The 27,679-nt window shown below is 40.1% G+C and overlaps 2 protein-coding genes and 1 long non-coding RNA gene across 6 annotated transcripts in view; all 3 read right to left on the reverse strand.

Moving 5' to 3' along the window:
- LOC307168033 (snake venom 5'-nucleotidase-like) overlaps positions 1-27,679 on the reverse strand; it is a 475,297-nt gene that overhangs the window by 29,296 nt on the left and 418,322 nt on the right. The window lies entirely within an intron of this gene.
- On the reverse strand, positions 1,735-17,894 carry lrp11 (low density lipoprotein receptor-related protein 11). 3 transcript variants are annotated; one of them, XM_079887575.1, is made up of 9 exons: positions 17,092-17,887; positions 16,107-16,264; positions 11,443-11,584; positions 10,630-10,755; positions 10,381-10,527; positions 7,563-7,733; positions 6,811-6,867; positions 6,072-6,173; positions 1,735-4,585 (listed from the first exon to the last, which is right to left on the reverse strand). In XM_079887575.1, the coding sequence occupies exons 1-9, from the start codon at positions 17,708-17,710 to the stop codon at positions 4,500-4,502; spliced, it is 1,608 nt and encodes a 535-aa protein (XP_079743701.1). In that variant the 5' UTR covers positions 17,711-17,887; the 3' UTR covers positions 1,735-4,499. The 3 variants fall into 3 exon arrangements, with proteins under 3 accessions (XP_079743701.1, XP_079743700.1, XP_079743699.1); XM_079887574.1 differs by having other exon boundaries at positions 1,735-4,677; XM_079887573.1 differs by having other exon boundaries at positions 1,736-4,499; positions 17,092-17,894.
- LOC307168887 lies at positions 23,961-25,543 on the reverse strand. Its single transcript, XR_013823005.1, has 3 exons — positions 25,443-25,543; positions 24,691-25,373; positions 23,961-24,573 (listed from the first exon to the last, which is right to left on the reverse strand). It is a non-coding gene; the product is annotated as an uncharacterized lncRNA (long non-coding RNA).

Consider the following 27,679-nt stretch of genomic DNA (forward strand, 5'->3'; position numbering starts at 1 on the left):
TTGATAAGAGCAGAGTTTGGCGCACAGGTGTAGCGATGCTTACGTGCTTCACATCACTGCAGAACTCAAAATAAGCTCGTCTCTATTATATATCGTGTGCAGCAAGTCAAGTCCCACTCAGATCCACTCTTGCATACAGGACTGAGCTAAACCTTCAGTGGTCATTTTGATTGTAAGCGGTTTTCAATGCCAATTCTCTGTGCATGTTTGTGTGTTACCTGCACGCACAAACAGTGCTTTAACGAATAAACTCGCTGCTAAGCAATGATCGGTTCAGTCTCGTCTCTTCTTTCACACAATCTTAGCGATGATACCTTCTAGCGTTGATAATGCTACTTCATCTGACCCATTGTGATTCAGTTTTCATGGCTTCACATGTTCCTTCAGGGTGTGTTGAACCTGAACAGTTGGCATCCAGAAATAAAATCCCATTTGTTTTCTCCATAGAGAAGTAGAATTTTAATTATATCATATAAAGTTTCAAGAACATTTTGTCTCATGTCCATATATTTACAATGGCCAAACAATATGTTTCACTCATTTAAAGTGCTTATTCATTTCTCAACGATTACACTGGACAGAGACCTGATTCTTGGACACATCCTCATCCCTGTTATGATTATTCAACAGACCCACTCATCACCAGAACTATTTTATTCATTCTTTTTTGGACATGAGATGCCACAAAATGCTTCTCTGTTCATTTGTTTTCACTTGTCAGTATTGCCTTGAGTATTTCAGATCGCTGCCACTATCGCATCTGTGAAGAGCAGGTCAAACAAGCACACATGACATGTAGAGTTAGATGTAGATGTAATAGAATTGGGCGTAGCAAATAACACGTTAAGGAACTGTTATGAGAAGAGAAAACAATCCCGCTATTTCTGTTGGCTTCAAAGGCTGGCTGTACAATCAGACTGTTGGTGTGAATGTTCTTGGTAGAAGCTTATCTTCAAAAAACTCTTGGTTGTTGTTTGTTTACATTTTTAACCCCTACGGTTGGGTTTGTCCATATTTGACCCAAACATGGGTTGAAACAACCCAGCATTTTTGTTGCATGAACAAACATGATCATTCTAAACAAGGATGTTAATTAATACAGTATTAAGATATCAAGCACATTTATTTTTATTTTTTTATTTTGTATGATAAGCAATTTTGGTAATGTGTTGGGTCGCCCTTTCATGTAGAATTAGACACGCATAACTTACACCAAGACTTAGTTGTAATGCACAAATGGCTCCACTGTCTCTACACAGTAAATGTAGTCTTTTATGACAGAGAATAACACAATCTAAAACAATTTTAACTTTTCAAATTTATGCAAATTAACTTTTTATCAAGGGCATGTCTATAGCAGCCCATAAAACCAAACAATGAAAAGTTCGAACTCAACAATCGACTACTGTGGACTTTGACCGAAAACAGGAAGTAAATACAGGTATGTGCGCTGGCTGAATTAACATCACTTTTATTCATATCTTTCACATCTACTGCAGTCAGATTCACCCGTGTTCACTCTGAAGGAATCACTCACATGGCTGTGCACTTGTAATGACACATCAAGGATGTTAAGAGGCTAAAAGCAGGTTTAAAACTTGCCCCATTGAAGTCAACAGGGTGCAAATTTTAAAAAGAGGATAACTCGGTGTAGGCAACACAGATTTTTGTCGTTGTTCTCTGTACTGACAGCACTCCAAATTTACTAAAAAATGAGCTCAATGTTCAAATTGACCGGAGTTCTCCTTTAAACATTTACCATAGCATCTTTCTAAAACCCTCTAGCGCCTCCAACGGCTCAAACTTATTTATGCTAAATACAAGTACAATAAGGCCTAGAAACTAAATTTGAATGGTTTTATTTGTAAAAAATCAACTTTTTTCACACTTGTCCTAGACAATTCATCAGCTCTTCACCGAATTTACTTAGATGACGCCAACTCTGAATCAGCACCACTGCAAAACTTTCTATTTATTGTAATCATAATCACAACTTGTAATTAATCACTTTAATCAGATCATTGTTTCTGTCAAAATGAATACATGATATTAGCTAACTGTATGATTTATATTATCTTAGAAATGTACATGTTTGACGTATGACATTACTTTGACAGTCACCTCTGATAACAGATCACTCTAAATTGTAAAGTAGACACTTGCATTTTCTGTAAAGCTGCTTTGAAAAACGATATGTATTGTGAAAAGTGCTATACAAACAAATGTGAATTGAATTGAATCATTGTAAGACAACGCTGGCAAACTTTGGTTTTTCGCACACATTTATGTATGCACAATTAAACATGCATGTGACTAAATCCAAACCAGAAGAAAATATGGATACTCACATAGTTGGTCCACATTTTAATTGATTTTTTACAATGTATCTCTCCAAGATTATTCAAATATAATGTGATATTTTTTACAATCATATATTTTATAGTTTCAAAACATTTTAGCACAATTACACGAATTATACAGACTAGTATTTAATATCACAGTTAGCCATAAAAACCACACAGTCCTAACCAGATATTATCTGATATAAGGCCATATTTCTTAATCCAAGGAATTCTTGTCATGGTCTGGTTTTAATTGTAAAGTTGTAATCTAGAACTTTTAAGATGGCACCAATACCTCTAATAATTAAGCCTGTATTCCCTGGCCTGGACTGAGATTCATAAAAAAACACATTGTCAAGCACAAGATCATGTAAGGATACAGAAACATACTGGTTTAAAGGTTTAGCCTACTAAGGCTGAGCACATTTTCAGACATTCTCCCGAATTAATGTAAGGTCATACAGAAGCATCAGGCTTGTGGTATATCATGCTGCATTAAAAAAATATTCATTCACATGATTGATATTTTATTTTCAAATTTGCAAGGTACCATGATTTGAGACAGACTTAACCTACTTTGGCATACTATACAGGAGAGATAGCTGTGTCATTTTGCACTATCAACAGCAAGAATACTTCTGATCTACAATCAATAGATCAGTGGAAGTCAACCCTGCTTTCGGAGAACTACCTGGCCCTGCTCCAGCACACCTGGTCATGTGATCCAGCACACCTGGTCATGTGCTTCAGGTGTGTTTCATCGGCATCTCTAGCTTCTGCACCAGCCGTTCGTAAGGTCTTGCTTAAACTAGAACGTAAAGTCCACACTCGGGTCATGGGAATTACTAGCTGGTTTGCAACTAATAACATTCTGAAACTGTGTTTGAATTTAATAAGGAGCCACAAATTAATAATATTACAAAAAGAAAAAGAAAAAAATGTATTACATTTATTATGATTGAGTAAATTTGTCATTTATAACATGGCACACATAGGCGTTGAAGACAAGTCATTTATTCACGAAATTCACTCTCTTTTAAAATCTAAACGAGTGTAAATGTCAACATCATTTGTGTCTCAAGGACTGAAGTCTGATTTTGATGCAGTTCGATATATACTGAGATATGCTGCGTTACTCCTTGTCGGAGACTGGTAGAAATATTTTGTTTATACGCAGAGTTAACTAAGCTTAATGGTGCAAAAATATTTAGTTGTGCGCAAGATGTGATTTAGGCTTCACACTGCAAGCCTCAGTGCTCACGGTCGATTCACTGCTCAGATCTCATGTTTTCATTTTTTTGTAAAGCTGTTCACACTGTTGTTTTAAATGTGGCCAATATCAATATATTTATAGTGTGATCTCCCGCGGAAGCCAGTGGATTTATGCGCAAGCGATATAAAAAACAAAGACGAGGATGTGAAAAAGAGGGAGAGTTTTTAAACATTTATGGTACGAGCCCTCGTGTTTTGCTTGTATACTGAGCCGTCACTGTAATACTTATATGAGCTCTGATACATCACTGTCCTTCACTGACTACCTTTCACAACTGTCTCGATAACTTCGGGTGTGTAAAATCTTTGAAGTGACTCCCATGAGCACAAATGAGACAAATGTTGATCTAGAGTGACATTATTTCTGATGTGACTGTTCAGACTGTGGTCACATTACAAAACATCTGACCTGTGTCGGATTTAGGACCAGATATGGAAGTGGCACAAACCAGAATTAAAAAGATCAGATTCCATGTGGTTTGAGCCGTTCACACTGTCATGAGAAAAACAGATCTGAGTCACATATGAGCAAAAGAAATCAGATTTGGGCCACATTTGCCTGCAGTCTGAACGTAGACTAGGCTGTCACTGTAGCTTACGCACAGCTGGTGCATCATGAGCAGGGCTGGCTACTCCTGACTCTTTTGACAACTAAAGTATCCTCTACCACACACACTCATGCACAAACAGTGCATCAGACTGGAGGGTTGATTGACAGGTGGCTGTTCTGCTACAGATACATGCCATTGATGAGGTAATCGGACTCTTCTGTGGTGAGAGGCAAAGCTTTCTTCAGTCTGCGACGCACAAGCCAGAGCCTGACGCCCGCCATCAGCAAGAGCAGAGCGCTGATGATCAGACCCAGAGCCAGCGGGAGGATTGCACCTACACACACACACACACACACACACAATGAGAAAACAAGAGCAGAGCGCTGATGATCAGACCCAGAGCCAGCGGGAGGATTGCACCTACACACACACACACACACACACACACACAAAATGAGAAAACAAGAGCAGAGCGCTGATGATCAGACCCAGAGCCAGCGGGAGGATTGCACCTACACACACACACACACACACACACACAATGAGACAACAAGAGCAGAGCGCTGATGATCAGACCCAGAGCCAGCGGGAGGATTGCACCTACACACACACACACACTTCAAATGTTTGAGGAAATACACACACACAGAAGTACACTCACCTAAAGGATTATTAGGAACACCATACTAATACTGTGTTTGACCCCCTTTCGCCTTCAGAACTGCCTTAATTCTACGTGGCATTGATTCAACAAGGTGCTGAAAGCATTCTTTAGAAATGTTGGCCCATATTGATAGGATAGCATCTTGCAGTTGATGGAGATTTGTGGGATGCACATCCAGGGCACGAAGCTCCCGTTCCACCACATCCCAAAGATGCTCTATTGGGTTGAGATCTGGTGACTGTGGGGGCCATTTTAGTACAGTGAACTCATTGTCATGTTCAAGAAACCAATTTGAAATGAATCAAGCTTTGTGACATGGTGCATTATCCTGCTGGAAGTAGCCATCAGAGGATGGGTACATGGTGGTCATAAAGGGATGGACATGGTCAGAAACAATGCTCAGGTAGGCCGTGGCATTTAAACGATGCCCAATTGGCACTAAGGGGCCTAAAGTGTGCCAAGAAAACATCCCCCACACCATTACACCACCACCACCAGCCTGCACAGTGGTAACAAGGCACGATGGATCCATGTTCTCATTCTGTTTACGCCAAATTCTGACTCTACCATCTGAATGTCTCAACAGAAATCGAGACTCATCAGACCAGGCAACATTTTTCCAGTCTTCAACAGTCCAATTTTGGTGAGCTCGTGCAAATTGTAGCCTCTTTTTCCTATTTGTAGTGGAGATGAGTGGTACCCGGTGGGGTCTTCTGCTGTTGTAGCCCATCCGCCTCAAGGTTGTGCGTGTTGTGGCTTCACAAATGCTTTGCTGCATACCTCGGTTGTAACGAGTGGTTATTTCAGTCAAAGTTGCTCTTCTATCAGCTTGAATCAGTCGGCCCATTCTCCTCTGACCTCTAGCATCAACAAGGCATTTTCGCCCACAGGACTGCCGCATACTGGATGTTTTTCCCTTTTCACACCATTCTTTGTAAACCCTAGAAATGGTTGTGCGTGAAAATCCCAGTAACTGAGCAGATTGTGAAATACTCAGACCGGCCCGTCTGGCACCAACAACCATGCCACGCTCAAAATTGCTTAAATCACCATTCTGACATTCAGTTTGGAGTTCAGGAGATTGTCTTGACCAGGACCACATCCCTAAATGCATTGAAGCAACTGCCATGTGATTGGTTGATTAGATAATTGCATTAATGAGAAATTGAACAGGTGTTCCTAATAATCCTTTAGGTGAGTGTATAAGTGTGTATGTTTGGGTACTCGTGAAGTAAGACGCACCTGATTCAGGGGGTGGGTGTCCTTCCAGCACACGGTATATTTTAGACGCTGGCTCTAAGAGAGGATCCTGCAGTTTCTCCTCATGGGCCGAGGCTATGGGAGCTGCACACAGAAGAGCAGTTGTTTTTATCATTACGTGCTGCAGCCATTTCATCTGATCAAAAGCAAAGTTAACACAAGGACATTACAGAGTCTGACTACTATGAAAGCTTGTTTCCGCCACAGAATAAAACATTTGACAAGAAAATTGTGACTTTTTTTCTCACAATTGCGCATTTACATCTTGCAATTCTGACTTTATATCTCTCAATTGCGTGTTATAAAGATGTAAACGCGCAATTGTGAGAAAAACAGTCACAAATTGTGTTATTAAGTCAGAATTGAGAGATGTAAACGTGCAATTGTGAGAAAAACAGTCCCAAATTGTGTTATAAAGTCAGAATTGCGAGATGTAAACGTGCAATTGTGAGAAAAACAGTCCCAAATTGTGTTATAAAGTCAGAATTGCGAGATGTAAACGTGCAATTGTGAGAAAAACAGTCCCAAATTGTGTTATAAAGTCAGAATTGCGAGATGTAAAAGCGCAGTTGTGAGAAAAACAGTCACAAATTGCACTTTGATTTTCACTTTAAGGGGAAACTATATTCTTCTTTGAAATCAATGAAATCACGGAGTGAACGTGCATTAGATTCACATTGTTTAAATCATTTGAAACAAGACCTGATGTTGTTGTACATACTTGTGTATAGTGTCCTGCTGGGTAATGGAGTTGCAGTGGCCTGATGTTTTGTTACTGCTGAAAGATGGCAAAAGAATCATTTTTAGAGTCACAGCATTCTCAATTTTACACATTTAATCAGCTAATCAGAGAATAGTGATGGGGGATTTCAAAACTCTGCTTCATGAAGCTTCGAAACCTTTGTGAATCTTTTGTTTCGATTCAGTGGTTCAGAGCACATGTCAAACTGCCAAAGTCACGTGATTTCAGTAAACAAGGCTTCATTACGTCATAATTGTTTCGAAACGTTTCGAAATGTCAATGGTTCACCGCTGATGGGCGATGATCTCTGTGAACCCATGAATCATCAGGAGTCACTGAGATTGGCGAACCATTGAACAAGTGTCTGTGGGATTTACCTGACCTCTGATCATATATATACATTTGTAGACATTTTAATTAGACTTAAGTATTATTAAAATGAATAATAGTAGTTAATAGCCTCTTATAGGCCTGTTTAGCTGAGCCATCCATGGAGCAAACAAAACAAGCCCTGAAAATTGATAAAAGAACACTTGATATTTAATCTTATTACACAATTGGGTTTGTAAAAGGTTGTTTTAGGCATGTTTGGCCTGAGTTTCTGTTGCATTTCCACTGTTCTGACCAGCAGAGGTCACAGTGAATCATTTTACGAAGCAAACGGTTCAACTGATTCGAAACTTTGAAAAGCTTCGTTTCTCCCATCACTTTCAAAGGTGGTCGAGTCTCACATGGTTTCTGACTGCACTCATTCACACAATCCGACTTCTGGAGGAAGTTGTTGTGGTTTCCTTTGCAGCCGCCGTACTGGAAGTGCTGGCAGTCTCCCGTTTCAGGATCATAATACCAGCGTGGGAAAACCCCTTTACACGGGCCGGCCACTGGGGGCGCTGCACAGGGATCTGACACACACACACACACACAGACACTTTTGCTCTCCACACACTATCAAGTGTGTAGACATAGGCCGCATTTACACTGCAGGGCTTGATGCCCAATTCCGATTTGTTGACTAAATCTGATTGCTTTGACGACCAGCTTACATCTTCTTTTAAAAGTGACTCAAAACCGATATCTGCATTTTTACTATACACTTGGCGAAACAACCCAGGGTTGACGTACTGTCCGGGAAAAGCTTAGGCCAAAAATGAACTAAAAATGGTGCGAATTGCAATGGATGCAGACGAAACTATATTACAAGCTTTTGCTTTCCGCACCATCTTTAACAGTCAGCAAAACATTTGTCTCTTAAAGGTAGGGTAGGTAGGATTTTTCTAAAAAAAAAAAACATTCCAAATTTGTTTAAACGGTCTTTATATGCCAATACATAATTAAAATGTAAGTACTCTGAAAAAGAGAGTATAAAAATCGAGTGTCTGTAGACCTCTCACGACTGTTGTAAACACAGCTCATTATTTCCATTCACTCCACCCCCTCCCTTCTGGGCTCCTTCCAAAGCCACGCCCCCAAAACACATGAACGCGCGATGCCAAACGCTCAGGCTCAGCTGGAAGACGCATTTATTTATTTTTATTTTTTTAATTTTTTTTTTTTTTTATTACAGACAGACATACAGACCAAAATAGTGCAGTAATGAACAATCTAGTAATTCCAGAATTCCAGAATTGAAATAAAAGTGTGTAAATGTACAGGTGTGTGTGTGTGTGTGTGTGTGTGTGTGTGTGTGTGTGTGTGTGTGTGTGTGTGTGTGTGAGTGTGTGTATATGCATAAGCAAAGTAACCATTTATTATTTATTACCATCTTCATTACCATCACTCCTCACTACCATCATACTGCCAACATTGTATTAGTCAATTTTTTTTTTTTATTTCTATATTTTCTCCCATATAACAATTACCATTGTCAGCCCTCTCTATAGATAAATAAATGTTTAGATAGTAAAATAATAATAGAAGATAATATAATAAGATAATATAAGATAACCCTCCCCCTACATCTCTTCAGTCCCTATTTTCTATACTATTCTCCTATATATATATATATATATATATATATATATTTATTTATTTATTTTTATTTTTTGTATGTTATGTGTAGTGTCTAAGGTGCATTAAAAGAAGGGGTACAGTGTGAGAGTGTCTCAACTTAGGACAGAGATACTGTCCTATGGAAACCACTTCACGCCTGTCTTGCCTGCCTGAGTGTTTATGAGGTTTTTCAATGTATATATATATATATATATATATAAAAATTTTTTTTTTTTTTTTTTTTTTTTTCTATTCTACAAGGAAGACGCATTTATTATTTACCTGAGACGAGTGGAGAGGAAGGAGCGCAGTGCATGCAGTGACCATGTCAGAATCACATGTAATAAAACAATCTAACTTTATCACTATAAATATAAACAAATAAGATTTATTTTAGTACTCACTATCAAGCTAGCATATCGATACTGGTAAAGTTTAAAATATACTTTGTTTGATTCGGTAACAAGCTATATTTATAAGGCAAAGCTAAAAACAGTTTGCATTGATACACGTTTTTCCATTACCATCAGTTACACTGTGATGAAGGTGAATTTCGTGTAAGATTCATAACATATACGGTGTTTTGCGAGTTTCCATGATGAAAACATTGACTCTAATGAGGACTACACTCCGGAGACAAGTACCGCATCGTCGGTTCGAGGACAGGTCCGGGGTCGAGGGCGAAGCAGAGGAGGTTGTTCAAGAGTGCGGGCAACCAGGGTCCAAGGAAGTCGTTTTTGCCTTGTTTGCCTTCGCTGACTGAATATGCAGGTGCTTTGAATTTTGAATGCTCTTTCTCTGCCATAATTTTACTCTTCGTAGATCTAGCAACAGGGGTGGTAGCCATGGTTGCGAGAGTGAGTGACAGTCGCCCAAACCAATCAATTGTTTCATCCCGAATGGAAATAATGAGCTGTGTTTATTGCAGATTAAAAGGTCTACAGTCACTCGATTTTTATACTCTCTTTTTCAGAGCACTTACATTTTAATTATGTATTGGTATATAAAGACAGTTTAAACAAATTTGAAAAAAAGTTTTTTATAAAAATCCTACCTACCCTACCTTTAAGCCGGAGAAAAAAAAAGAGGAGAGCCCTTGTTGCAGCTTTGGCATTGAAAAGAGTCATGTGATCACGGTTGGTGTCCACCCGAGTTGATTCATATCAGATTTATTTCCACATATGAATGAGGTCTGAAACCGATCTGAGAATATCGGAATCCATGTGCTTGTTTCCTGCTTACACATTCGTGGGTCATATCCGATCTGTGCCACAAAAATTAAACAATTCGGAATTGGGTCACTTGAACCATGTAATGTAAATATGGCCATAGACAGGCTTTGTTAATGAAAGCTGTTGGAAGAGAAAGGAAGGAAAGGAGTGGATGAATTCTGAACTCATCATGAGTGATTTGCTTATTTAAAGGCATTTAAACATTCTTCAAGACATTTAGAGTGAGTAACTAAATAATGATGAAATTTTCACTTTTGATGAGCTATTCCTTTGAATGTGTGTGTGTGCGCGCGTGTGTGTGCTTTGAATGATGTATGTTGAGCATTACCTTGGTTGATGAAGCCATAATGTTGGTGTTGTTCAGGTTTAGGGCTGTCATTGAGCTGTATCTCTGATGGCGTCTGGGCTCCAGCTTTAGGTCTTTCTATATCTAGCCCATGTTTAGAGGAGGGGTTGGACTTGTGACCAGTATCAACTATAAGACAGACCAAACAATTTTATACATCTTAAAATGATTGTGGTACTGAAAAGGCTTTTGAGAAGATGGCCGGAGAATGGCTTGGTGGTCTAGGCTTACAGTTTTGGCAGAAATCTTCATCTGATCGGTCAGGGCAGTGTTGCTTCCCATCGCAGGCATAACCGATGTCAATACAGCAGCCATCATCACACATGAACTGATAGCGAGAACAGTGACCTGTACACACTTCAGAGAAACACACACATCTGTGTCACGTCCATACAGTTTCATGTTTACAGTTAATTAACCCCAACCGGGCAATTACAAGGGTCTTCACGTAACATCAGAACAATACGTTAAGAAACCAAGACAATAAAAACACATGTACAGCAGTAAGAAAACAGTGTTAAAGGTCATATATTATGATTAAACAAATATTGTTTTACAAATAATAATAATAATCAAAAAGTGGAGCAATTGACTAGTCGATTAGTGAGGTCAAATAACGAGATTACCTAGATTATTTCCCTCTTACTAGTGTTTTTATTTCTTGCGGTTGTACTGTATTTTTAAGGGGGTGAATTTAGAATTTATATATATATATTTCACAATACACATTGTTTCAAACCATTGTTTCGTTAAATTTGGGACCAATTTGGACCGAATTTGGGCCCAAAAATGATGTTGACCTAAATTGGTATTATCTAATTGTGTAGTTAAACAGCTGACAGCTCTTCAACCTTATTCATCTGTGAGACAGTCTAACAGAAGGATGGCCAAAACCAGTGAAATATCAACTGATTTAATAACTCTGAGTTCTTGTCATATTTTATTACCATTTTCTAAACTATAGTGAATAAACTGTGATAATGTGAGAAATGTTGAAGGTGTCTGAATAAATGTTGTTTTGACTGTAAAGCAGTAATGTCTGACCTTCAGCGTTTGGCGCAGGGGCGAGCACACTGACCGACACGTTGTCAGAGCTCTTCTGTCCCGCTGTGTCGGTGACGGTGATCTCAAAGGTGTAAATCCCTTCTCTGAGACCGCTGAGCTTCAGCAGGCCTGGGTGAGTCACCTGCACAGATCAGACGACAAGACCAGTAAACACTCAGACGACATAAGACCAGTAAACACTCAGACGACAGGACCAGTAAACACTCAGAAGACAAGACCAGTAAACACTCAGACGACAAGACCAGTAAACACTCAGACGACAAGACCAGTAAACACTCAGACGACAAGACCAGTAGACAAGACCAGTAAACACTCAGACGACAGGACCAGTAAACACTCAGACGACAAGACCAGTAAACACTCAGACGACAAGACCAGTAAACACTCAGACGAAATAAGACCAGTAAACACTCAGACAACAAGACCAGTAAACACTCAGAAGACAAGACCAGTAAACACTCAGACGACAAGACCAGTAAACACTCAGACGACAAGACCAGTAAACACTCAGACGACAAGACCAGTAAACACTCAGAAGACAAGACCAGTAAACACTCAGACGACAAGACCAGTAAACACTCAGACGACAAGACCAGTAAACACTCAGATGACAAGACCAGTAGACAAGACCAGTAAACACTCAGACGACAGGACCAGTAAACACTCAGACGACAGGACCAGTAAACACTCAGAAGACAAGACCAGTAAACACTCAGACGACAAGACCAGTAAACACTCAGACGACAAGACCAGTAAACACTCAGACGACAAGACCAGTAAACACTCAGAAGACAAGACCAGTAAACACTCAGACGACATAAGACCAGTAAACACTCAGACCAGTAAACACTCAGACCAGTAGACACTCAGACCAGTAGACACTCAGACCAGTAAACACTCAGACCAGTAAACACTCAGACCAGTAGACACTCAGACCAGTAAACACTCAGACCAGTAGACACTCAGACCAGTAAACACTCAGACCAGTAAACACTCAGACCAGTAGACACTCAGACCAGTAGACACTCAGACCAGTAGACACTCAGACCAGTAAACACTCAGACCAGTAAACACTCAGACCAGTAGACACTCAGACCAGTAGACACTCAGACCAGTAAACACTCAGACCAGTAGACACTCAGACCAGTAAACACTCAGACCAGTAGACACTCAGACCAGTAGACACTCAGACCAGTAAACACTCAGACCAGTAGACACTCAAACCAGTAGACACTCAGACCAGTAAACACTCAGACCAGTAAACACTCAGACCAGTAGACACTCAGACCAGTAGACTCTCAGACCAGTAAACACTCAGACCAGTAGACACTCAGACCAGTAAACACTCAGACCAGTAAACACTCAGACCAGTAGACACTCAGACCAGTAGACACTCAGACCAGTAAACACTCAGACCAGTAAACACTCAGACCAGTAAACACTCAGACCAGTAGACACTCAGACCAGTAGACACTCAGACCAGTAAACACTCAGACCAGTAAACACTCAGACCAGTAGACACTCAGACCAGTAGACACTCAGACCAGTAAACACTCAGACCAGTAGACACTCAGACCAGTAAACACTCAGACCAGTAAACACTCAGACCAGTAGACACTCAGACCAGTAAACACTCAGACCAGTAAACACTCAGACCAGTAAACACTCAGACCAGTAGACACTCAGACCAGTAAACACTCAGACCAGTAAACACTCAGACCAGTAAACACTCAGACCAGTAGACACTCAGACCAGTAGACACTCAGACCAGTGAACACTCAGACCAGTAGACACTCAGACCAGTAAACACTCAGACCAGTAGACACTCAGACCAGTAAACACTCAGACCAGTAAACACTCAGACCAGTAAACACTCAGACCAGTAGACACTCAGACCAGTAGACACTCAGACCAGTAAACACTCAGACCAGTAAACACTCAGACCAGTAAACACTCAGACCAGTAGACACTCAGACCAGTAAACACTCAGACCAGTAAACACTCAGACCAGTAAACACTCAGACCAGTAGACACTCAGACCAGTAAACACTCAGACCAGTAAACACTCAGACCAGTAAACACTCAGACCAGTAGACACTCAGACCAGTAGACACTCAGACCAGTAAACACTCAGACCAGTAGACACTCAGACCAGTAAACACTCAGACCAGTAAACACTCAGACCAGTAAACACTCAGACCAGTAGACACTCAGACCAGTAAACACTCAGACCAGTAAACACTCAGACCAGTAAACACTCAGACCAGTAGACACTCAGACCAGTAAACACTCAGACCAGTAGACACTCAGACCAGTAAACACTCAGACCAGTAAACACTCAGACCAGTAAACACTCAGACCAGTAGACACTCAGACCAGTAAACACTCAGACCAGTAAACACTCAGACCAGTAAACACTCAGACCAGTAGACACTCAGACCAGTAAACACTCAGACCAGTAAACACTCAGACCAGTAGACACTCAGACCAGTAGACACTCAGACCAGTAGACACTACTGAAAATCCCGAATGAGATTTATTGGTCGTTAAAAAAATAATGTTATTTCATTTCTTGCAGCTAAAAATTCATGCGTGAATCGTGTAGAATGCAGAACGTTTCCGTAATGTTCATTTGTTTTCTGTGGGCAGTGACCGTAACATGATCTCCCCCATCCACTCTGCCTATACATGTCCACAGTCTCTCACAGGAGACAGATCACAGATATTTTTCACTAGAATGAACAGAATTGAAGAACGCTACAAACGGCATTAGCACTGAGGTCACGGTGTTACTCAGATCTACATTTAGCAGTCTCTGCGGAGAGCATTACAGTGTGACTGACACAAACAAAACAAATAAATGTAACCGCTTGTGGATAGCCATCGACACTTTGTGTTTGTTGTAATTAAAGCGTTTAAGTTTTGTCACATGATGCTGTGATTGCTTTAAAGGCGTTCAAACTAAAAGCAGTTTGCAGTGATAACGCGACTGGGAGTCAGATTTGGCAGTTTTAAGCAACACAAGTAACAAAGTCGATCTGAGTCAAACTACTGGAAATGAGTAGTGATACAATATGCGGTGACTAAGGCCCTATTTTAACGATCTAAGCGCATGGTCTAAAGCGCAGGGCACAAGCGCACTTAGGGTGTGTCCAAATCCACTTTTGCTAGTTTATCGATGGGAATAATGGTCGGCGCTCCCGGTGCATCATGGTCTAAAAGGGTTGTCCCTATTCTCTTAATGAGTAATGGGTGTGTTTTGGGCGTAATGTGCAATAAATGTGCAGTTGCGCTCGTGCCATGGCGGATTCGCTATTTACATGACGGAATTTGCAAGCGGAAAAACTGAACGTTTCTCCAGAGCGCAAACGGATCTTCTCGTGGGCGAGGTTAAAGGAGAACTCCGGTCAATTTTAACATTGAGCTCATTTTTTTGTAAATTCGGAGTGCTGTCAATACAGAGAACAACGACAAAAATCGGTGTTGCCTACACCGTGTTATCCTCTTTTTAAAATTTGCACCCTGTTGGTCAGATTCACCCGCGTGTTCACTCTGAAGGAATCACTCACATGGCTGGGCACTTGTAATGACACATCAAGGAGGTTAAGAGGCTAAAAGCAGGTTTAAAACTTGCCCCATTGAAGTCAACAGGGTGCAAATTTTAAAAAGAGGATAACACAGTGTAGGCAACACCGATTTTTGTCGTTGTTCTCTGTACTGACAGCACTCCAAATTTACAAAAAAATGAGCTCAATGTTAAAATTGACCGGAGTTCTCCTTTAAAGCGCGCAAGCAGACCATCTACAGGACAAACCGGATTCCACCATATCAATATCAATACACAATTATAATCTTTTACATTGTAATCCTTTTATTTTTAATATTTGGCATGTTTGTGTGCTGCTGGGAGTCCCTGTGTGTGTAATAAGCGAAGTGTACGCGCGTTGTTGACCCATCTATAGGCGCACATTACTAACGCGCTCTTTAAATTACAAAAAATAAATACTGCGCCATTGACTTTAGAGCAGGTTCCAGTTGGTCAATGTTTCAGTCTGTTTCAGTTCCTAACAATAGCAACGCACCAACAATGCGCCAGAACACACACCTCGTTTTCAGACCAGCAGCCCATGGGCCACAGATGGGCGCCAATAAATTTGCTATTTAAACAATGCGGCGCAGGACGTGAAAATGATAACTGCGTCGGGCTGAAACTAGCTAAACACACTTGCGTCGCGCCTGGCGCTGCATTGCCCCGGGTCTATTATAGGGCCCTTCAAATGAGAGTGCCATATGATATTACCACTAATTCAATTGCCATCTAGCTGGAAAACCAAACATTAGTACACACCAAGCGTGCCGCACAAGCCCTGAAAAGTGAAGCCAAAGCGTCTCGATCGCCCCCCGGTGGCTGGTCCTAGGATAGGTCATAAGCCCCGCCTCCCCGTGTTATTCAACGGGACTTGAGACCAACTAAACAATTTAATTACACTTCAAATATCTTTTTTCCGAAGGTGGTTTCTGTCATTTAGTGAATGACACATTTGAAGTGTTTGTTTTTAAAATAAGTTTGTTTTTAGTTAGTTATTTGATGCTATAAAAACGGTGGTGTGACTTTGAGAGATGACTGACTGTGATCGGTTTACCTTCATTTTAACGGAGGGGTCTCCTTTCACAAGAGCCCAGTCATAATGTAAGATGTCATGATCATCGGTGCTGTCTCTGCCGTCCAGCACCGCCCAGTCCGTCGGCAGCTGGACCACCAGATCCTGACCCGCATCACTGCGGGGCGGCTCGTCCAAACCTGTGGGACCCAAACCCAGGAAAATCACATGTTTTGTGCCAACATTATTTAAAACTACAGCCTTTAAGTTCAATGTACAATAGAGGGACACTGTACACAGATTTATGTTTTAATCTTAAAGGATTAGTTCACTTTAGAAAAAAAATGTCCTGATCATTTACTCTCCCCCACGTCATCCAAGATGTTCATGTCTTTCTTTCTTCAGTCGAAAAGAATTGAAGGTTTTTGAGGAAAACATTCCAGGATTTTTCTCCATCACATTCAAGTGCTTTTGTTGTCGGTAATAACAGGAATCATGGATGACACTAGGTTTATTCTCACCTACTAATTGGGAAAATTATATTGGTAATGCTTTACTATAAGGTTCATTAGTTAACATTAGTTAATGTACTAACTAACATTAACTAACAATGAGCAATATATTTGTTACAGTATTTATTAATGTTAGTTAATAAAAATACAGCTGTTTATCATTTATGTTAGTTCACAGTGCATTAACTAATGTTAACAAATACAACCTTTGATTTTAATAATGTATAAGTAAATGTTATAATTTAATTAAGATTAATAAATGCTGTAGAAGTACTGTTCATTCTTAGTTCATGTTAACTAAGGTAGTTAACTAATGAACCTTAATGTAAAGTGTTACCATTATATCTTCAGTCTTCAGTGTCACATGACATGATCCTTCAGAAACTGACTGCTAAAGAAACTTTGCTATTATAGGCTGATTATTATGCTGAAAACAGTTGTGCTGTCTCATATTTTTGTGGAAATCTCGTCTATTTTTTTCCCCTTATACATTCACTACAACCGGAGAAACCCACCCTCCATCAGGGACTCCTCCTCCCCGATCCCATAAGCGGGTCTCCCCCCGGCTGCAGTGTCGGGACGGCCCGGTGCAGTAGAGGGGTCTCCCCCCGCGGGCTCGCGGGCTCTGCTGCTGTTGTCTGCCCGGCTGTAGGTGCTGAAGCCCGGCTGGAAGGAGAACGAGCACACACTCCTGCCTCCGTAGGTGCAGTTGAACAGGTAACAGCGCAGACTGCCGTCCGGCTGCGTGAGCTCCTCCTGGATGATGGCGTCAGTGCAGTGCGGGAGCGCGCAGCACGCGTGCACGCAGTCCCTCCAGCTGAACACGCGCTGCGGCGCGGACAGGAACGCGCCGCCCTGCTCGATGGACGCGCTGGCGCGGATGATGCGCTCCTCCTGCGCCTGAAAGCCCCCGACGCAGCGGTCCCCGTCCCCCTCACCCCCTCTCGGGCCCGGCTCGTCCTGCTGGAGCTGCTTGCGGAACTCCTCTAGCAGTTCCTCCACGCCCGATATTTGGGATTTGAGCTCAGATGTTGGAGAGGAGGAGCGCGTCATCAGGACCGTCCTCGTCACACAGAGAAGAAGAGAACAGATGAGCGCTCGCTGGACATGATGATGAAGCGCAGAATGAAGCATAGTTGCGCTGTAAACGCTCCTTTCCCACGGTGGAAACGATCGCACGCTTTCTCTCACATCATATTCGCGATTCAAAGTGTCAGTTTACGACGTAAGAATCGCCGTTTTGCGCATTTCATTAGAACAGCACGAAGCACCTGTCGTCTCCACTGGCGCCGAGCTGGAGTCAGCATCCGTCAATGCTGGGTTGTGTTGCGATGCTGAGTCCCTGCAGGGGGCGCTCTGTGGCTCACACTGACGCTGCCTCACGTGATTTGTTTATTATTGACCATTTGTTTATCAACAACTGTCTAAGACCTTCCATCAAATATACATATCATGTGGGTACCACTAATGTCAACTTTTTGGACAGTTGTATTATACAACTATTATACAATATTATTGTATTATACAACTGTCCAAAAAGTTGACATTAGTGGTACCCACATGATATGTATATTTGATGGAAGGTCTTAGACAGTTCATAGAGCCTTTGTAAATAACAAAACTGCCATCAGTATATCTCTGAAACAAAATAATGTTTTCAAAAAAGGATTATTATTGAAAACATATCTGTCCTCTAAAAATAACCCAAATATAAATTTACATATAAATGAGCTTTTTCTTGTTTGTATGTAAATATTATGGATAATATGAATTGAATGTCAAATCACCTTTATTTATATAGCGCTTTTTACAGTATAGTGTTTCAAAGCAGCTTTACAGTGATAACAGGAAAATAATTTGTTTCCAGAAGAAAATAGCATCACAGTCCAGCTTAAGTAAGTTCAGTGATGGTTCATTTTTGTTGTATAAAAAGTTATTAATTTAGTTAATTTATATGTATATATATAGCCACTCTGGAGAACAGTGATGTCCTCGTCCAGCTCAGTTCAGTTCTCATATAATGGTGTCAGTGCAGGAAGATCAATAATATTGTTGAATATTTAATGTCCCCAACTAAGCAATCCACAAAGTCGTGCTTTGTTGTCGGAAATAACAGGAATCATGGAGGACACCAGGTTAAATCTTGCCCATTTATTAGGAAAATCTAAAGCCAAAATGATATAAGAGTCTCATTCACTGAAAACCATAAAAATCCACTATATCTCGGCTATAGTTATAGCTTGCTAACGATTCTGTAATTTCTGTCAAATACAGGTTATTTCTGCTGTGTGTAAAACATAGGCCTACGCTTCAGTTCAAATGATTATTCATAAATATAAATATTCATACTTTAACAACAAGACAAGGTGATGTAGCGGTTTTGGAGAAAACGAATGAAGAATACGATACAGTCACAGCAATCCTTCTTGTCAGAATACGACTTGAGAAGGTGTTCATGTCCAATTTTTATCTTGGAAACTCGTATTTATGATGATTCCCAGAGCATGTGAAGGCAGCATTACAACATCAGAAATCAGGACGCGTTTTTCAAAGGGTTGTTTTTGCATTAAATCTATTGACCCTTTCACATCTCCGGTTCCGACGTCTCAGGAAGTCATCATAGTTAGGTAAACTTCTATAACTTCAACTACATTAAATATATATTTATATATATATATATATATATATATATATATATATATATATATATATATATATATATATATATATATTTGCTCAAATAGCAAAATAAAAACTCCACAGTAGTGATTTCACAACTATCAAAAAGGGGGAAAACAACAAATAGAGACAGATTGATAAGATGCCATTTTTACCGTCACTCCCATTGTCGCTGAATAAGAAACACCCTCACTACAGCGTTTACTAGTTTTTTTGTGATTTGATGCAATGGTTATATAAAACAAAGTATAGTGTAATATAGCCTACAGTTTTTTTAATGAAAATTTAAAAAACTTTGCCAGATTTACACGATGCTGATGACCATTAAAACGCGTAATCACAGTCTGTGAAAAGTCCATTAATAGTAAATAATTCTAAACACATGTAAAACCCTAACATTGTGTACATGTTTAAATACACACACACACACACACACACATACACACACACACACACCTGAACAACAAGCAACCTTCTTCCAGGCCTTGTGAATTTTAATGGCATCCCTGATAAAAGATATGTAACAAACATGTTATCATTCATTGAGATACATGAAAGAGGGATTAATCACCTCTATTAGACACTCTTCGGCATAATTTAAGGTTTTAAGGTAGCCTATATATCCTGTTTTTTTATTTATTTTTTTGGCCATACATGCTCTCTGCAACATTATAAACCTTTGACTAATCTAACTGTGAACAGACCTCATCTGGCTTTTACTAAATTAGTTAGATAATAATGAACAATACTTTTACAGAATTTATTAGTCTATGTTAAATTAATTTTCTTAACACACACGTGTGTGTGTGTGTGTGTGTGTGTGTGTGTGTGTGTGTGTGTGTTTGTGTGTGTGTGTGTGTGTGTGTGTATCTTTACTCTTCTTTTCATTTATTTATTTCTTAAATTGACAAAAATGACAAATGGGACACGCTACGGTCTCATGGACTTAACGGACACACACATGCGGCAGCCATTGTAAGTTCATAAGACCGAAAGTGCACATGAAGTGTGCCATTTGGGACAGGGACAAAGATATCAGCACACTTAGTATGTACTTGAAGTATACCAGGGTGGGATGCATATCGTTGCAATCTTTCAAATAAACACAAAACATAATAAAATTAATAAAGTGTTTTTTGGTAACACTTTACAATAAGGTTCATTAGTTAACATTAGTTAACTACATTAGTTAATTACATGAACTAATAATGCACATTATTATAATGTTTTTGGATACAGCATTTGGTTACAGCATTTAAACATTTATTAATCTTTGTTAATGTTAAGTTCAACATTTACTAATACTTTATTAAAATCTTGTTAACATTAGTTAATGCACTGTGAACTGACAATGAACAGATGTATAGTTAAGTAACGTTAACAAAGATTAACAAATACAGTAACAAATGTATTGCTCATGGTTAGTTCATGTTAGTTAATACATTAACTAATGTTAACTAATATAATGTACACTTAGCATCACATATGCTTCTATTTAGGAAAAATTATATAATTACTCAACAATAGTTACACAACAGAGCCTTATTTCATTTGTCATATGAATGAAATATACATTTGATTGTAATACCAAAATACTTAAGAAGAAATATAGAAAGTCATGTTAATCTTTTAAATGTCAAAACAGCAGCCTGAAGCTAATGAGAGGAATAGCTGTGAACTGAGAACTACTGGTTTACAAAGACATGCAATTCAAATTTCAAGAACTGATTTATTTTTATTTTTTTCTAAATCTGCTTCTAGCTTAAGGGTTAGCAAGGTAAATGTATTAGTGAGAAGGGTGTGCCTGCTTCTTTGAACACAACACATCTAATCTAGGAATTATTGTGGGCAGACAAACACGCATGTCTTGTGATGGCTGTAGGCGAGATCTGTATTTTGTTTTCATTGCAGTCAGAGCAGAAAATCCACTCTCACATAGGTAAGTGGTAGAAAAAGGTACTAGAATGAACCGCTCCTAAGGTGGGATATTCCTTGGCAACAAAACACCCAGAACTGTCCAAGACTCTTTGGGCCCTATCATAAAACAGCGCAATGCAGCGCCAGGCGTGACGCAAGTGTTATTTGCTAGTTTCAGCCCGACGCAGTTATCATTTTCATGTCCTGCGCCACGTTGTTTAGCAAATGCATTTGCGCCCATGGGCTGCTGGTCTGAAAACGAGGTGTGTTCAGGCGCATTGTTGGAGTGTTGCTATTTTGTGCATAAAGATATGGTGGAGTCCGGCTTGTCCCGTATATGGTCTGCTTGCGCGCTTTAACCTCACGCACGAGCAGATCCGTTTCCTCGCTAGAGAAGCGTTCAGTTTTTCCGCTTGCAAATTCCACCATGTAAATAGCGAATCCGCCACGGCGTGAGCGCAACTGGCTTTTAAAGGGAATGGGAAATGAGACTCTGATTGGTTTATTGCACGTTACGCCAAAACACACCCATTACTCATTAAAGGTACACTGTGTCGTTTTTTAAGTATTTTATTCGCTAAAATCAATGTCTTTATTCATAAATATGTCCTCATTGGTGTAAAAACCTCTGCCAATGATGTGACCTATTGTCAGGGTCCCGCCCTGACAGTCTTGTCTGTTTTGTCACTGTTTAATGTTTCCTTGTTTGTCTTGTGTCTGAGCACATGGCTCTGTCTTTGTTTGTGTTTGCCATGTGCTCCTCTTGTCCTGCCCCCTTGTTTAGTCCAAGTCTTGCCTTTGTTTCACTAATTGTGCTCACCTGATCCTCATGTGCTCTGGTCCCTTTATATTGGGCCTCTTTCCATCACGTCTTTGCTGGTTCGTTTTGTGTGCTTTGTGGTATAGTCTTGTTTGCCTTTGGTTAAACATAGTTCTGTTCTAGTTGAGTATTTGATCGTTTCTTGCAGTAGTGTATCCTTTTGCTTTTTCCTTCAAGTCTTGTTATAGTTAGGTTTTGTTTTTTTCTCTTTTAGTTTTATTTCTTCTCTAGGTTATCATTTCCAGTTTCTAACTTCTTATTAGTTTGTTCTTCTGTTTTATTTATCTTTTTGATTGCAAGTTATTTTGTTTTATTCCAAGCTCTTTTCTTGTTCCTCTAGTTTTTGTTCTGTTTTACTTTTAATCCTTTATTTGCCTATTTAATTATACTCTTGTGCCTTGTCTGTTTATCTTGTATTTTCTTGTTCATTGTGAGTTTTGTGTTTGTTCCTGCCCTGCCTTGTATCCTGAGGTTTACTGGCCACTGACCCCAACTGTCTGACAGCTAGACTGTAACACCTTTCACATTGAAGAGATCATCAAGCCTCCAGTTCCTTGTGTTCCTGTTTGTGTTCCACACCATCATCCCACCTGGTGCTGCCTCTTCCTCTGGAGTCTTCAAGCTCTTCGTCACCCCAGTTCTGGTTTCAGTGATCATACTTCCTGCCTGTCATCGTGTCATCTGCCCTGCCCTACTGTTTGAACTGTTTCACGCTTCTCTACCCTTGTTGTGCCCTGTCTACAGTATTGTTAATAAAACTTCCCTTCACGTTCGTTCTGCGTCTGGGTCCTCTCTCTAGCAGAACCTGACACCTATCCTCGTAAACGAAGAATTTCTTATCTTTATTTACATGGGACGGGTAAGTCCATGGAGGCTTCCATCTTGAAAAACTATAATAGCAGAGAGGGATAAAAAACACGAGGCTACCTCAACACGTTTTCGTTCAGAGTCAGCGTCACGTGACTGAAACCAGCTGAAACGGACAAAGAGCTAATGAAGGAGAAAGACTTCGAAAGGGACGCTGAACTTGCCTGCTTTCTTCTCGACAGGTAAGTCAATGTTACGGTCTAAATTACCAGCTTTTTTTCATTGCTTGGTTGTATACTTTATTATATAGGCAGCATAACAGTAGAACATGTATAGTTAAAAGCTAAACAGGCTCTTTGATGAATAGCAGCATAGGCTATGTTTGATGTAATAAAGGTTGCATTTCATGCATGTGATTCATACTGTAACATTCGTTTGATTGTTGTGTGTCAAGTTGCAGTTTTTGAAATAACGAACCTCATCACCCGAAAGAAAACTCGATGAAGTGCTATTGGAAGACATGTTGTCATAGCTTCTTGGTACATAACGGCTACCGTAGTTGCAACACGCATTTGAAAAAGCGAGACGCTAGAGAGCATTATTCGTTTGAATGCAAAATACAATTTCACCGCTAGATGAGAGAAATTCCTACACAGTGTACCTTTAAGAGAATAGGGACAACCCTTTTAGACCATGTGCCGGGTGCACCAACCATTTTTCCTTCATTAAACAAGCAAAAGTGGATCCGGACACGCCCTGAGTGCACTTGCGCCGTGCGCTTTAGACCATGCGCTTAGATCGTTAAAATATGGCCCTTGAACTCTCTGAAAAGCAGTTGAAGGCTCCTGTCTGAAGCCACATATCTGCTCCTCCTGATAATATACAGTGCTCTCTTGCCTCACAACTAAAGGGATCAGGTATCCAGTGTTGCTTCTCCATCCCTCAAAATTGTGTCCTTATTGTTCTTTATATCATGCATGTTATAATCGTTCATGAGCGTTTTGACTGTTTTATTTCCTGTTGTTAGAAGAGTGGGCTTAACCTTTAGGTATGTGCACACCCTGGAGGTGCATGGGAAATGCTCATTTTAACAAATTTAGGAAATATCAGTTGTATCTGATAAATATCAGTTATTTTTTTTATCAGTTATTTTTTATTTTTCATGAGAGGTCATGAGACCGAAATGTTGCCAATAAAGAATTTTTGATACTTTTTTGCAAGTACGGATAGTGTGCGGGAGTTCTTGTGACAAAAAATGTTTTGGCCTTAAAAACGCGTGACTTCGCTTAGAGCACTTTTAAATGTCTTCTTTTATTTGTGTACACTCAGAATAAAAACAAAATGTTGTGTTTTTCGTAAAATAAAGAAAATAAACATGATGCGCGTTCTGCCGTCTCTCACAATTAAAGGAAAAGGAAATAAATTTTTTTTGAGGTTAGGATATCTTTATCTAGGATATCTTTGAGAAGAACCTCTTAGACTGAGCAGACAAGCACTTTTAAGTGGCCGTGGCATAACAGGGAGCTTTAAGGCCACTACATGAACCATCGTTAAGCTCTGGCACCAACGCAGCTAAAACTGGGAGCGCTGGCACCATAGCAGTTTAGACAGAAACCTGCAGAATGGCAGTGGCAAGAATTTCTGGGGCATCTGGAACCATGGCCTGTCTCCTGGATGGAGAGTCTTTCTGTCACCCTGAAAGATGCAAAGCTGAAAGAGGACTGATGAAATATCTGGGGTGGGAGCTCCTTTTATCCATGACTTACATGGGGACCTGAAACAAAATACAAAACAAAACATTAGACTAAATACATTTAACATGACTTTCCTCCCATTCAAAATTAACAACAAAAACAAATCTGTAAAAACGGGCTGATTTTAGGCTCAGTACCTGAAGCCAGCTGTGGTGAAGGATCTTCCCCAGGCCGAGCCGCTGCTTAGGCTTCTGCTGCAAGACGCTATAGATTAAATGGCAGTGTTATAACTGCTTCCTAAACCTCACAAAGGAATAAGCTATAAATCTGATTTTTTATAGGGTGGGATTCACTAACTATATGTTGTTTTAATGTACACACTAGAAATGTTTATTACCAATCTTTGGCAAATCTGTGACATACAGCAAACAATAAATAAATACTTTTCATTCATTGCATCCTTGTTATCTTTCAAACCCTTTCTGGACACACAAAATATCTTACATGTTTTTCCACTCAAGAACCAGCAACATATAAATGAAAGTCTTATGTTTTTGATTGATGATAACGACAAGGATGACAAGGACCAGGATAATGATGTAAAAAGTTCATTGACCACTCTACAGAAATCAATGTTCATGAAAGCTCAAGTCCAAGAACACAAATCCCAAATCTTCCCAGTGCCAACCTTAGTGTTGATACAAAATCTCATATGTGGTACAATTCAGCTTCAGGTTCCACAACAGTAAGGGTGTAATCCAGTTTCAGGATCCGCAGCATTAAGCCACATGGCCTCTCAACTCACTTCACAGCGTTTCAGACAAGAGTCCAAACAGGCATGTGCGACAGAAAGATACATCCCACAGAATGTGAAGTCCTTCTACAAAAAATAATCACATTAAGAAAACAACTATTCATACATCAACATAAGAAAATAAACAATGCTTACTTCCGATTGAGCATCAAACTCTCAGTTTCCCAATCAGGACTAGTGCTTGTCTGGCTTCGTAAGCCATGCTTACTCCTCCATTACAAATCTACTACTTCTACTCTCTACACCCATTTTATACCTGAGAGTATTACTCCTTGTTGCCCCCTCAAGGTGTGTAGTATAATTACAATACAAAAAAAAAACATGTAAACAGGTTTGACTGTTACAGTGTCCTGTGCAGAAAGATGGAAGAGACACATGATTATGACCTGAAGCCTTTACATCTGCTGTAAGATCTGATCTGGAAGAACAATTGTATGATGATTGGACTTCTTTTCTCATGATGAACATCTCACATTTTGACAACCCAGGCTCTGACCAGAGGTTTAGGTTGGTCTTGTGCAGATCATCGCAAGTTGGAAAATGGTCTCACACTCACAGCATCATGAAAAATATCACCACACCACTAGAGACCACGCCAATGCAGACTTCCCATGGCACTTGCCCTTGATCCTGTGCTCAGGAAGGTAGTACCACCCCATGGTGTCTGGATTGCGACTCATAAGTAAGTTTGCAATAACAAAGCATGTTTTCTCTTTCAGCTTTGAGGGATATTGCATACCATACAACATTCCTCATGAGGTCCCCACGCCCAAAGTCAATCAACTTGACCTGCAGGGTGTCTTTGCTCACAACAGAGTTCCCCAACTTTATAAAGCCATGAAACACATCACAACAACACATGTGAGCCGTGCATGACGTGGCACACTAAACTCTGCCTCCGTGGCCTTCCAAGAAACTAACCAAGTTCTCACAGGGCGATGGCCACTCGAGGACCATCACATAGTTGTCCCGATGGTCCTGCTTGATAATACATGGTACGCTTGTTCCCTTGTTAGCCAGGATTGTGAAGGCGATCTCCAACGGTTGGGGCTTTGGATGAGCAGGCTAGAAGACAAGACATTTACAAGATGGTTTGTCTATTAAAAAAAAAAATTGTATTCTGTGAATAATGTTCATTTGAGTTTCACATGAAAACAGTGACTGGGAAGAGAAAACAGAGAAACTTCTGTAAAAAGAAATCTCTTTTTGAAATCCTTTTATATTATATTGCCACACTGATAGAAAGAAATGTAGTCTAAGAAGCACTCATTAAGCCTTCCCTGCATTACATGATTATGTCTGTTCCTCCAACAGTACAGTCTAGCTGTGTGTGTGTGTGTGTCAGCCCCCTCCACAAAAGAAACTATGTGTGGAAGTTGATAACAAGGTGCAAGTTGATCCTTAAACTGAGGAGCCAGAACCATCAAGCCCCCACAACTGAACCAGAGAGCTCAGAGAAACACTCGGCCCAGTTCTCAGCTTACCAGGAAGAGAGCATTGGTTAGTCCCTCCTTAATCTCAATTTTACTTAGACTTATTCAAAACATAACACACTGAATCTACTGTCTCTATAGCCTCTATTTCAAATTGAATGTATTGTTTTTCAAAACATAATTTAATCTGGGATGAATATCATATTCTTTAATTCATAGACCTCTTAAAACATACCAAGTAAATATAAGATTATATCTATAAAACTGCTTAGCGTTACATGATTATGTCTGTTCCTTCAATAGGACAATGCAGCGGTGGACTTCCTCAAAAAAGCAGCTCATGGCAAGCAAAATAGCAACATTGTGATGTCCAGATCCGGCCCACATCTGGCACATGTGGAATGACGGCCCTTGGGTGGCTCACTCCTGTTTGCCAGATCTGGGCCACAAGCAGGCCATAGCAATGCCACATGTCAGCCAAGAGCAAAGAAATAAACCAGAACTGGACCACAATGTCACAACGTCTCAATGTTGCTATGTGGGAAGGGACCAACAATCGGAAGCAATTTCACTGTCTGAAATAGGGAGTAGGAGTCCATTTCTGTCCCCCAAGGTACAATCTACACTAGGGCTTTTTATTGGACCTCAAGGTACATATATGCACCTTTTTGAGGGTCAAAAAGCATTAAAAGGTACATACACTCACCTAAAGGATTATTAGGAACACCATACTAATACTGTGTTTGACCCCCTTTTGCATTCAGAACTGCCTTAATTCTACGTGGCATTGATTCAACAAGGTGCTGAAAGCATTCTTTAGAAATGTTGGCCCATATTGATAGGATAGCATCTTGCAGTTGATGGAGATTTGTGGGATGCACATCCAGGGCACGAAGCTCCCGTTCCACCACATCCCAAAGATGCTCTATTGGGTTGAGA

Source organism: Squalius cephalus (genome assembly GCF_949319135.1).
Source record: "Squalius cephalus genome assembly, chromosome: 12".
NCBI lineage: Eukaryota > Metazoa > Chordata > Actinopteri > Cypriniformes > Leuciscidae > Squalius > Squalius cephalus.